Here is a 13,154-nt window from a genome sequence, read left to right as displayed (position 1 = left end):
CCTATGAAATATTGGCGATACCTTCGACAAACGTTATAAATTTGTTCCCTTGTGTTGACAACATTCAACGTGCCAATACAGGCTCATCGATTGTTGAACCAAATTTCTTTGCAACATGGGTCCTTTTATTATCTGAAATCCTGTGCCGCAAAGAATTGACAGAGGTAAACAAAACTACCCCGATTCGAAAATCGCTTCGTGAAGGAATGAACCGCGGAACCGGCGCGAAATCATTTCGTTTAATCCATTCCCGAACCCTTTTCTCCTGAAAACCCTATTTCCCTTGCTTTCACGCGGAATGGGGAGCAAAAGGAGCGGCCGAACGCGTAAGCAAAGCGAAGGACAGGGTGGAAATGCGCCGACACCGTGGCAATCGTTTTCCCTTCGGCAAGTTGCAACGGGTGTTCCCAACGCGGGGTGGTTCTCGACCGCGAAGAGGTAGAGCGACTTAAGGGAAGAACGAGCGAAGTAAGGGTGCAACGGGTGAATGGAGAGTAATCGAATGAATGGAAAACGCGACAGCTTTCGCGTCGTCGGGACTGGCCTGAAAGGGGATGTTACGCGTTGTTTAAGGGTTATTGTCGCGGCCCTTGTATCCCATTGGTTCGCGAGTCCACCCCGTCGTTCCTCAACCCCGAACGTAATTTATCGAAGCGGAAAAAGGGACGCGTTATCCCGACTACGCGGCTCTTTTATCGAAACGCGTCGACCGGAGAATCGCGTGGCCCAGAAACTTTTGTTCCCCGTGATTTTTTCCAGCCGTGGTTAAACGAACGGATATAACGGCGAAATGAGCCGGAGGGGGTGGAATATAGCGGCCCTGTAATTCGATTGCGCGTACCCGATGACTAAAAGTGGTAAATTAAGGACGAAACGTATGATTTTCCGCAGCTTCCCTCAATTAGATATTTATTAACTTGTTGCTCGCCGTTTGAGTCTCGTTTAAACAACCCTACGGGGGATTCAATTTCCCGGAATTACTTTAATCAAAACTCCGACGATTTTCTAACTGCTTTATCCACGGTTGACAAAGAGAAACTCGGGAAATCTAATTGTTACAAGCGGCTGCTCAACTTCGTTTTTCCTCCTCTTTCCTTCTGCAATTTCTAACAAGTTGCTAGCAGAAATTAAACGAATAACCGAGGTAAAACGGAGGTAGGAAAATTAACAAAGGTTAAGATTGCGCGATGAACATGCCTCCATTTTCCAGTTACTTTAATGATAGATTTTATTATCTTAATATGAACGATAAAATCATCCCTTAATTTTAATTAACCGTTGTTAAATTATACAAAAATACAGTATATTTATTTGACAATTTTTACAAATCGATCATCGGTGACCAGTAAGATTCGGACGTAAAGGTCGATCAGATAGTCACCACTGACCGCCATAATGGAGAACGCGTTTATCGGTTTAATGGTTGTCCGTGTTGCAAAAATTCAATGGCGATTCCTCTTTTCTGCTGTATCACTCGTTCTAAAGGAAATATGATCGTGGGATTATCGCGAATACAGAAAATTCGATTCGTTATCATTGCCAGCTCAGAGTTATCGTCACCTTATCGTGGGACAAACCGCTTTCGTCGCCTCGCTATTAGCGTCTTTATCGCGACGCAGTCGGGGTCTTCTAGCTGGCTGCGAAATACGAGCGACTCGGCCACGATTTATAACGAATTTTAATAGCAACGATTACTCACGACTGACCCGTGTACCGCGCGGCCGCGCAAAACCTGGTAAACCATAAACGTGATTTTCATGACCATAAACTTCTCGGCTCCCGACAATTACGCTTGCAACTTTCTTTTCGACCGACGGACGCCGGCGTCGTTCCCGCGGGCAGCGATGTCTGCTCATTCGGGAAACACTATTTTCGGTGCCAACCGCGGAAACTGGTTACTCCCCCCTCCGTTTCTCCAACATTTGGCGATGAATGTTTTCTTGGCAAATGGTCCCGTGAATATCTCTCTCTCACGTGGAAAATATAGTGTTTTTAATGGACGAAAATTACGAGGTAGCTTCCTTGGGCACAAATTTTATCTAATTTTTTGGTTAATCAACTTTTCATGCATATCAAAGTAACTTGCATTATCAAGGTTTATACTGATAGTGTGAAATTAATTTAGAAGACAGGTCGAGGAAAGTTTACTATGAATTTTCATCCTATTAATTGTATATTTAATATTAAAGAGATCAGGTGGTATACTAATTGGAATAATTGGAGTATTTCATTTGTGCGAATAAAATTTGTAAATCTACCAAAATTTTATTCCTTATCTACCTTATTAAAAATTATTCGAGTCAAAGGTGAAAGTACTGAGGTGGCACCTAGTCGGTGATGGAGGGTGTGGTGGTCTTTCAAGTTAAATACCACTCGTGGAGGAGCCGAAAGAGATGGGTGGACACTCGACAATTTTTACGAGGGTTTCGAATCTAGTTTCTCTGCGAATTTCGGTTTTCCGCCAGTGTCAAAATGATACTGAAAAGTGGTCAACGCGCTGTCATAACTCTACCTCTCGATCAATTACCTGTCATGGACAGATATAATATATATCCCAACCAATGATTTCTGGTGTGTTGTTTGGGTAGAGTGTCAGTGAATGATCACTTTCTCCAAAATCGTTTCTGATGCCTATTTGACCACTGTCGAACGTGTTTCTGAATTTCCTCTTCGGTTCTAGTTATTTCTGTGGGAATTAAGTGAGTTATCCCGAATCAATATTGGGAAATAATTTATCAGCCTATAAAAGGAAAAGCAGCTTTTCATCCCACGATACTTTCCTGGGATTTGCACTTTACCGTGGTGACAAAATTCAAAGTCTGAAAAATTTCTGATTTCGGAGAAAGCGAATTTACGGATGGAAATTTCTATAACAAAAAGGGAACACAAAGAGAAAAGAAAAATGATAAAAAATTCCGGGAAATTTAAGAAGTATACAGCAAAAGTGCGGCATTAAATAAAATAGAGGTCGCGAAAGAATTCCGACAATAAAAATTCCAGCAGTGGTAATGAAAAAGATAATCAAATAAAACAGAGCAAGCGGTAGAAGAAAGTCTACCAAGAAAAATATCAGCGAAAAACAACAGTATAAAAATTGCGGAAATTAAAAAAGCAATTTGGAAGCACCAAAAAATACAGAGATAAAATGTTACAAATACAAGAATATAATAATACAGTATGAAAATATAACAAGGAAAATAAAATTTCCAGAAATAGAAAATACAATCAGGGGGGTAGGTTTGAAGATTTTATATCTCTCGAAGCCAAAAACGACTATCGAGTATAGTATCCTAAAATTCTGTAGAAATACGTACAAGAAATTCGATAATAACAGCTTTGGGTGGAATTGAACGTACGAAATTGCCGATATTGAAAATGTGACAGGGCATATACGCGACTAGCGGTGTACATATAATACACGGTTAAACCACATATATCAAGCCGAGCTATGAATCAGAGCTATGAATGAACGCGCGTGTTCATTCATCCATGACGATCGATACCCATTTAAAACAAAGCGAAGTAAAACAAGCGGCGGGAAGAAAAATGCAGGGAAAAGGGAACATCGGAATAAGAAAAAAGCAAAAGCTCGTTTTAACGCTCTCTGACATTCCGCGACATCTTTTTCCCAGGGTTGCAACGATGCACCTGCGGTGGTCTGCTACGACTATCTCCATTTCCCCGACACCTTTTTCTTTTTTCGATAAATTAATTCACCCGACTTCCCCGACGCTGTACAAAACCGTACACGATGCTCCGGCCAGATTAAAGACAAATTTTTCTTCCAGTTTACAACGACCGGGCGCACGAAGAGGGAAAGAAAAGGAAAGAAAGGAAAGTTATCGCGCGTATTATACACTTAAGGCGTTTAACGTTCCGGTAAAATCGTGGCGCGACGAGCAAAACGTTTAAACCGGCAAAACTTTCGCGAGAGAAGAAATTGCGTTAAAGTTTCGACTTTAAGCCTGCCAAAGTGGCCTCACCCCTCTAGCTCGACCCCCAGCCCTCTGGTCCGCGGGAGTATTATCGTTGCACGTCCCTGCCAGATGTATATACGCCAGGATAATCTATATTCGGTCGTTTCTCTCGTTTCAGAAAATATGCGTGTTCCAAAAGACGCTGGAGGATCTTTCGTCGCGGATGGCCGGCGCCGAGGCGATCCAGAGCGGCTGGCAGAATGCGAGCGACGCGAACGAGGCAACGGAATTGCTGAAGCAATTGGAGAAATTCGGCGAACGACTCTTGCCGATCCAGAGGAGCATCGAGTACGCGAACGATCAAGCGAGCGTCTTCGCCTCGAGCAGCGTCATCGTTTCTCATGCTTTGCTGGCGAAACTCGAAGATCTCAACACCAGGTATCCTCACCCGTGAACGTAATTCCGTGAAATTTGTCACGCTAATGCGACTCGTATGACCACTTAAATGCCGAATTTCGTCCTTTCTACCGAGCAATCTCGTTACACCGATCTCATCTCCGAGGTTCTTTAAATTGGAACCCGAATCCTTTGTCGAATTTCCGAATTTCGACGCTGTCTGTTCGAGTCGCCCCCCGGTCGTTGGGAAATAAATTCGCGGATTTAAGGAAAATGCGCGAAAAGAAAGGAATTGAAAATCCCCCCGTACATTTTTCAAGTTAATCGTGCAGAGTGTTTGCACAACGTCGCGGGAGATTAAATAGCCAGGCGAGATATCTCGCGTTCGAACACGATAATAAATACGATATCGACTGTTCGTGGAACTCGCGCCGGGAACCGTTCGGTTGTTTATCATAAACACACGTTGCATTCGAGAGGGAAATTTCAGCAGGTGTACGCGGGTCCATTGAAACGAACGTCATGCATACGCGCTTAAAGCAAGGCTTTTAAACAACAGCGCTACACCCCGTCTACTCCACGCATCTAAATACACGTTAAACGAAGCGATTTTCACCGTCCCTCCGCGCAACACGATCCGCGTCCTTACGCAACTCTAGCTCGCCGTTTATCGCTCCAATTACCCAAATAACGTAACGTACCTCGACACCCTTCACGGCAGTAATCGCAACGAAGGAAAATCGAAGTTCTCGCGAAGTGGAAATGGCTCGGGAAGCCGAGTGCGCTGGCCCCTTTTTCTCCTTTTGCCCATCCGCGTTCATTCGTCGGACGTTGACTAATCCGTCGAATTTACTCGTCGGCACACGAACGTTGCTTACTTTCCGGCGACCAGTCAGAAGACGCTAAGTTTTTCTCGTGTTTTCGCAGGTGGAAGGTGCTGCAAGTGGCGGTTGACGAGCGTTACAAGTTGCTAAGCGGATTTGGAAAGGATGGCAGCACTCCGGGTAGCCAGGCTTTCCTCGCGAGCAGCGTGGAACCACCATGGGAGAGAGCCCTCACACCCGCCAAAGTGCCTTACTATATCAAGTAATCGATCTTCCTTCCACCGAGCCGAACTGGCCCGTTAAATTTGCCGGCGAGAAATGGCCGAGCGGATCCGCACCACGCGATCTCAAAACGCGAACAAACGAATAATTGATGAGACACAATCGTGATTCGGAATGGGGAAGGGCAATAAGAAGTTGGCGGGCGGTGCCGTCTGCGGGATTTCACGCCGAGCCGCGAATATTTAGTCGGGCGTGCTTGCAAATGGATGAAACGATAGAAATTCCAATTTAGATCGGCGACCGGATTTGAACCGGGGGAGGCTTAACTCTCGACTGACGGGCTGGAATATTGATTGCGTAACTGGTACAGCGAGAATCGCGATTGGTGGAGTAAAAGGTTTAATCTTGATCGAAAACAAAATCGCGTATGGGTATCGCATGATATTGCCCGTGTCGTGGCTTCTAATTAGTCGCCGGTATCGCGTTTCGCTTTGACGTGAAGTCCTGTCGACGATTTCTGTATCGCCAAATAGACGATACATCTAGCACCCTTAAATTTCGTCGCCGTGATTGCGCTTTCTCGTTATCACCGCGAACACCGCGAGATGCTTGGCAAGAGCGGAGCGGTTCGCCTCGACTCCATCTTGCGGGCCTCAATCGAGAGTTAAAGCCGATTTTGGTTCGCCCCTATATCCGGATGATCGCGGAGACCACGGGATCCGATGAATTCGCGAATTCGCCGGGCCGTGGATAAATTCTTAAAACCTGGCTTGCGGCTCGAGCCAAGAATCGCGACCGGATTTAATAAAGATTAAACAAAGTTCTATCCTCGACTTTGCCAACTTCTCGCTCAGGGATCCGTGGCTGTTGCGTGAAAATTTTCATGAATCTTTTAATCCCGGATCGGATCGTTCTAATCCCATGGAACGCTTTACAGCCATCAGTCGGAGACCACCCATTGGGATCATCCGAAGATGATAGAGCTGATGTCCTCGCTGGCGGACCTGAACGAAGTACGATTTTCGGCGTACAGGACCGCGATGAAGCTGCGCACCGTGCAAAAGCGATTGTGCCGTGAGTATTCTTTTCTAATCCGATCGCTTTTATTCCACGACGATCGGCCCTGGCCTGGTGATTAGCCAGCGTCTATCGTGCGTGTTCATTAATCGTCGTAATTTTCTCGATTAATCACGTGTCCCAGTGATGACGCATACCGCCGTCGTTGTTGATGCATTTGATCTTTTGCATGGTTCTGTTTTGCTTGCCGACCAGTGGTGTTCATCCTGGTGGTTCTATCGACGAGACGAAAAATATCTTGTCTTTTTTAGATCCGTGTTTTAATTCACGCATCTGTTAATTCGTTGTTCGCTGTATCTCGTTGCGCAATTTCTTTTATTTATCGCACGCATTTTCGTTTGCAGTGGACATGTTGAGTCTTTCCACCGCATTAGAGCAGTTCGATTCGCACGGACTCCGAGCGCAAAACGACAAACTAATCGACATTCCCGACATGGTGACAGTCCTGACGTCCCTGTACGAAGTGATAACGGCGGATAATCCGACGCAAGTGTCCGTGCCGTTGTGCATCGATTTGGCCATCAACTGGCTCCTCAACGTGTACGATAGGTGAGCACGATCAACGATCGTTGGTAATTAAATAAATCATGCATCCCTGCCCCCGTCCCGATCCACCTGACAGAATGACAGTTGTGTTGAAATTTTAACGCTCAGCAAGCTCTCGTTGTCCTGTTTCAGTCAACGAACCGGCCAGATTCGCGTTCTCTCCTTCAAAGTTGGTCTGGTCCTGTTGTGCAAGGGACATTTGGAAGAGAAATATCGATGTGAGTATTGGTCCATTTCCGTTTGCTCCTTCTTGGCGTGAGTACAGAACGTAATGGTAACTCCGTTATTCCAGATCTGTTCCGGCTGATCGCTGATCCAAACAGACTGGTGGATCAACGAAAGCTCGGTTTATTGTTGCACGACTGCATCCAAGTGCCAAGGCAGCTGGGAGAAGTGGCGGCATTCGGAGGATCGAACATCGAGCCGAGTGTTCGCAGCTGCTTCGAGAAAGCTGGGAAAGACAAAAATGAGATAGAAGCGGTGCACTTTTTGAGCTGGCTGCAACAAGAGCCGCAGAGCATGGTCTGGTTGCCTGTGCTTCATAGACTCTCCGCCGCGGAGAGCGCAAAGCATCAAGCCAAATGTAACATATGCAAGGAATATCCTATCACTGGATTCAGGTATTACATATTTCTCAGTTTGCAACGAATTTAAGACGAAGATTGTGTGACGTCCGATTACAGGTATCGTTGTTTGAAATGCTTCAATTTCGACATGTGCCAGAACTGCTTCTTCTCGGGCCGAAAGGCAAAGAACCACAAATTGACGCATCCGATGCAGGAATATTGCACAGCGGTAAGGTTCACACTTGTTTTGCGATACCTTACGGAACGACCTCTCCAAATCCGTAATGCGAGACAATAATACCCGTTTATTTCGCAGACCACATCTGGCGAGGACGTGCGCGACTTCACGAGAGCGCTTCGGAACAAATTCAAGTCGAAGAGATACTTCAAAAAGCATCCGAGAGTCGGTTATCTGCCGGTGCAGACTGTTCTGGAGGGAGACGCGCTCGAAAGCCCAGCGCCCTCGCCGCAACATAGCTCCCTTAGCCAGGACATGCACTCTCGATTGGAAATGTACGCGTCCCGGCTGGCGGAAGTCGAGTTATCGCGTACAAGAAGCAACTCAACGCCGGACAGTGACGACGAGCATCAGCTGATTGCCCATTATTGTCAGAGCTTGAACGGCGGTGACAATGTGAACGTGCCCAGGAGCCCTGTGCAGATGATGGCCGCTATCGACGCTGAACAGAGAGAGGAACTCGAAGCGATGATACGCGAGCTGGAGGAGGAGAACGCAACACTCCAAGCGGAATACGAACGGTTACGCTCGAAACAGACTCCGGGCTCAACGCCGGAAGACGGTCACGGTAACCGACAGCCTGACTGTGACATGATCGCTGAGGCGAAATTATTGAGACAGCATAAGGGTAGATTAGAGGCGCGCATGCAGATACTCGAGGATCATAATCGTCAGCTGGAAGCGCAACTACAGAGACTCAGACAACTTTTGGACGAAGTACGTTGTAGTTGTTATGTTGTCTTTGATAATGATGTGTCTGTAGTTAGGTAATGGTTGGATAATAACTCCTGTAGTTGAATGAAGCTACTCAAGATTTACAGATGCGCGAGTCTCTTTAAGTTTAGTATTATCTCTTTGAGAATTGTTCGATGAAACCTACGCACGTAACGTTAATTATTTTTATCCTTCCTTTGCAGCCAAATGCTTCCTCGCCATCAAAAACGGGCACACTACAAACGCGAAGCGTGACTGCATCTCAATTGGCAACAGATTCACCTGCTAAAATGAACGGACATTATCACGATTCTCCAGGTATGTTAAATAGAAACGTAAGCATCAACCTCATGCTAAAATTTCATAGAGAGCAACACTTTATTTTTCAGTCATGAATGGAATTGGTGAATTAAATTCCCATCATCATTCACACGAACATTACTCATCACGTTTCAATCTTTAATTTTCCGCGTCATTTATTATTTAATTCAAACAGCCACCGCATACAGATGAAATCTTCTTCCGTACTCATTACACATGGAGTTCAAATCATTTGCAATGCTGGCGTATATGCCATTGGAGTTATACTCGTTATTCAAAATAAGTGGGCGACGGGGTATTTCTGACGCTATTAGATACTAACTGCATATTAATGAGCGTTTCACAAAGTGCCGAGGAGATTAGCATAAAGCTTATTGGTATGGGTGTATGGACGTAGGTGGTGGAGGCTCGAACGAAGGAAGAGTGAGCAGTTTAGAGAGGCCACCACCGCCACCGCATTCTCACAGCGTTGCCCACAACGTAGGCAATCTCTTGCACATGGCAGGTTCGTTCCATTCTTCGTGTACTTTGATCAGTACGATCACGTTTTATATGTAGTGTAATTAAAGAAAAAAAAAAAAGAAAAACTGCTATGTCGAACGTTTCTTATGCACGATCTCATTTCTGCTTAACAATAACAATGCTTTCCTGTTTTTCACGCCACAGAATGGATGTAAGGTGAGACTATCAACGCTTCTTTCCCGCTGATTCTTCTTGTACGCACTGTTCTTTCAAACATATCTAATCTTGTGAAAACAAGGATCGTATATTGTTCAATATTGTCTTGTACACTCGCTGACGTAAAGATACTTGACATCTCTGTCGATTGCCAGTTGTATAGGGTGAAACATATTTCAAGATGATAGAACTTTGTATTGGCACAGGTAAATTTGTTTTTATCGAATTACCGAAGAGATAATATTTTCACATCCTCAAAGGTAGAAGAAATATTTAGTACAAGCTTTTCTAACTAGTTCACCCTATATATTTCTATTCTTATGTACTTGTTTGTTCGTTGCTTTCTTCCCTGCGTGTTCACGTTCACGTATCCCCGAATCGAGTACACACCCGCCAGGCATTGTTTCCATCATTCACGTATGCCTGCATGCAGTCGGTCGATACGTATAAATGCTTCAGTATTGAATAACAATTTTCTTTTGTATTTAGGAAAAGGTGATCTTTAATAATGTTAATTAGATAATTCTAGTAAACGAGGGAGCAGAAGATCAATCAGGAGAAAAGAATTCAAGTGGTGAAATTCTCTTTTAGGAGACTTAGGGAAAGTAGTCGGTGAACTGGTGACAGTGATGACCAGCGAGGACTCGTCGAAAACGAACGGACAGAGGGCACCACCGCCGGCTTTCAAATAACGACTATTACCGCGACTCTGTTCGGGGATATTGTCTTACGTCTCAACGATATCGATGGACACGTGACGATATGAAAAGAAACGATACCGATTCGATCGATCACGCACATATACATAATACACGCACGCGAGATCCACGAACTTTTAAACGTTTTAAATCAATGACCAATAAGAAGCCTGGCTCTAAACGCATATCAAGGAAAAAGAATATCGCGCAAAAATGCAGGGTCAGGGCAGTCGCCATAGTGGTTTTGGGTATTTTATAAGTTTTGATATACACCGTTGTATAGCTAAATTATATTGACTAAGACGATTATGGTTTGGCTTTGGCGGCTCCCTGAGGGTACATATTGAGGGTACTTTGCTACATATTGACACGTCATATCATTGAAAAAGAATAATCGTACCAGGAGATGAAAGGGGGAAAACAATGGAAGGAAACGAATCAATTGTTAAATGCTTGCTAGTTAAAGAAAAAAAAAAAAAAAAAAAAAAAAAAAAAAAAAAAAAATACAAAACTATAAAGAAGATGAAGATGAAATGTAATGATTATAAGAGAATTAAACGAAAGGAAATATCATTAACAATGCATGCAAAAGCAATGTATCAAATCACGTACTCTATTCTAGATCGTAGGTTATATTTACATACCCATTCTGTTCACTGCCACGGGCTCTTCCTCGACATTAAATGACATACACGTTGTACATGTTATGCGACTGTAGATGACATATGAAAACGAGAGGAAAAGCGAGAAGGAAGAAACGAAACGAGAAGAACAGAGGGTATGAAAGGAAAAATTCATATACCTGACATCTTCCCGTAATTCTACAATATATACGTGGATACATGAAACAGAGACACGTTACAGTCACGTACACGCTGAGGACTTTTTGTAATCAATAATAAAAGCAAAGCAATGTGCATTATGACTTTCAAATTTATTTTTTATCCGGTTACGATCGTTTTTTCATATTTTTTAATGGATTTTAGATGGCAATGTCTCTTATTTAAGCCTGCCGGATGTTACTTATATTTAAGATTATATCGATAAGCATCTAATTTACAAACTGTAGGCTGTATTCTGATATGTAATAAAGTTGTCTAGAAAATAATATCCTTGTTCTGTAATCCTCCTCGTCGGCTAGCCGCATTCTGCCTTCGCCAAACGTCCCAGGGGTACGAGAACTGAGAAGCATAGGGGAATGATATAAAAAGGAAAAACGCATGATAGTGGAAGAACACGAGCTTCGAAAGAACGACCCGATAACGATAAACTCGCACGGGTACAATTAATTATTGGCAGATTGATCGATGAGCACTCGTGAAACCGAATTTCTTCGCCAGCGGACCATCCGCGTCGCAAGGACGTTACCTTGACTGGTTTCCATTCGATCCGGTTTTAATCATCCTTCGACGGAAACCGTAAGTGAATCGACAAGAAAGAAAGGATCGAATGGTCAGGCGTGATTGCACTCGGTATGCGTGACGCTGCGGTAAAACATGGAAAGACGATACCCGCTTAAAAATAATACAAGAATACGACTATCTTATCGTGCAGATACATCGCGCGAGGAAAAAGATATACATGTATCGGTTGAATCATAATTCGACGAGCAACGAAAGAACGCAACGTTCGGTAAACCAGGAAAATACCATTCCCTTGGATCGAATTTCACTAGTATCATCATTTTCTCCCTAGATTGCATGCCGGTACCCCAACGTTCGTGCTTACTCGACGAATACTCGCGAGCAAATGAAACGTGAACTGTACGGGAAGGTCGTATAAAATATTGGGAAACAAATTGGAGGAAATGGAATAGGATGAATGAGAAGATGAATCGGTATGAAACGGGACAAAGGATAATTCGTGCTCGTATAGGATCCACGTGAAATAGGATAAAAAGCGAGAGGATCGCGTGTAATCGATTAAACACGTACGATTTGTCTTGTGGCGAGGAGTAATGGAAATAAGAGAGCGGTTTCGTCGCGAAAATTGCACGGTGAGCCGTGCAAAGTCGCGCTCGTCAAATTAACGAGTATTTCTGAAACACGCGAGGGAGGTCTTTGCACTTAACACTGGTTCGCGTGCGGCTAACGCGAACACGCAACGCGTGTTGCTCGCACACGTATGCACGAGCCAAGATGCACTCTCAGGTAGTGGCATAGGTGGCCTCGACCTTGGTGCATCGCCCGACTGCACTGTGCATCGTCCCACGCAGTGGCGTAACGCCCAGGTGAGACTCGAATCTTCTGCCCGTCCATATTCCTCGCGAGGAAACGCATATTTTATCATTTAATCAACGAATGCTCCCAAATCTCGTTACAATTCGAATATAAATCAAATCGTAATTCATTCCCAAACATTTCTCGGTATTACTAGAATCCGAAAATTCGTTTTTCGCGATTTCAAAATTTCATTTCATTTCGAGTGGATATAATTTCGAGAAACGGTAACGGAACTGCGATTACCTGGAACAGGATTAATCGTAAATATTCTCACGTTCGACCCGACCTCTAATGAATGTACATGCGAGGTACATATTTCCGAAGCCAGGGATAAATTTAATTAACTCGCGAAGATGTTGGCAAACCGACGAACGAAGCAACGAAATTCAACTAGCTCTCGTTGCTACTGCAAATCATACGTTCGTTGGACTTGAAGTACACTCGATTGAGTCATCGATACGTGACACGTATACCAAAATACGTAAGCAGAAATTTTAGTGTACGCTAAGATCGGAGAAGGTCGAGCGTAACTGTTTCCTATTATGGCACGTTTTCATTGAATACCGGTTACCGAACGACAGATACCACGCTCGATCTCGTACCAAGTAGATTTTCGTTATTTCGTAATCGTCCAGTTAAAGTCATCGAGTTTCGTGGATAAGCGAATTCCAAAAAGCCTCTAAAAGGACATTTTTAGAAGAACGACGTGGAGAGACTTTTACCGATTCATAGAGA

The 13,154-nt window shown here is 44.1% G+C and overlaps 1 protein-coding gene across 1 annotated transcript in view; it reads left to right on the top strand.

Moving 5' to 3' along the window:
* LOC108545796 (dystrophin, isoforms A/C/F/G/H) overlaps nt 1–10,693 on the top strand; it is a 460,097-nt gene extending 449,404 nt beyond the window's left edge. Inside the window, exons 44-54 of the mRNA XM_017897579.1 lie at nt 4,096–4,355; nt 5,241–5,399; nt 6,297–6,433; nt 6,781–6,985; nt 7,115–7,200; nt 7,275–7,602; nt 7,666–7,777; nt 7,865–8,503; nt 8,704–8,818; nt 9,219–9,326; nt 10,091–10,693. Coding sequence (XP_017753068.1) covers nt 4,096–4,355; nt 5,241–5,399; nt 6,297–6,433; nt 6,781–6,985; nt 7,115–7,200; nt 7,275–7,602; nt 7,666–7,777; nt 7,865–8,503; nt 8,704–8,818; nt 9,219–9,326; nt 10,091–10,191 — 2,250 coding nt within the window. The 3' untranslated portion in view covers nt 10,192–10,693. The remainder of the gene's footprint in view (nt 1–4,095; nt 4,356–5,240; nt 5,400–6,296; nt 6,434–6,780; nt 6,986–7,114; nt 7,201–7,274; nt 7,603–7,665; nt 7,778–7,864; nt 8,504–8,703; nt 8,819–9,218; nt 9,327–10,090) is intronic.
* Nucleotides 10,694–13,154: the final 2,461 nt, after the last annotated feature.

This window comes from Eufriesea mexicana, unplaced genomic scaffold (assembly GCF_001483705.2).
Source record: "Eufriesea mexicana isolate 0111107269 unplaced genomic scaffold, ASM148370v2 scaffold549, whole genome shotgun sequence".
Classification (NCBI taxonomy): domain Eukaryota; kingdom Metazoa; phylum Arthropoda; class Insecta; order Hymenoptera; family Apidae; genus Eufriesea; species Eufriesea mexicana.
The sequence above is the reverse complement of the archived record's forward strand: the minus strand, read 5'-3'. Positions and strand labels throughout refer to the sequence as shown.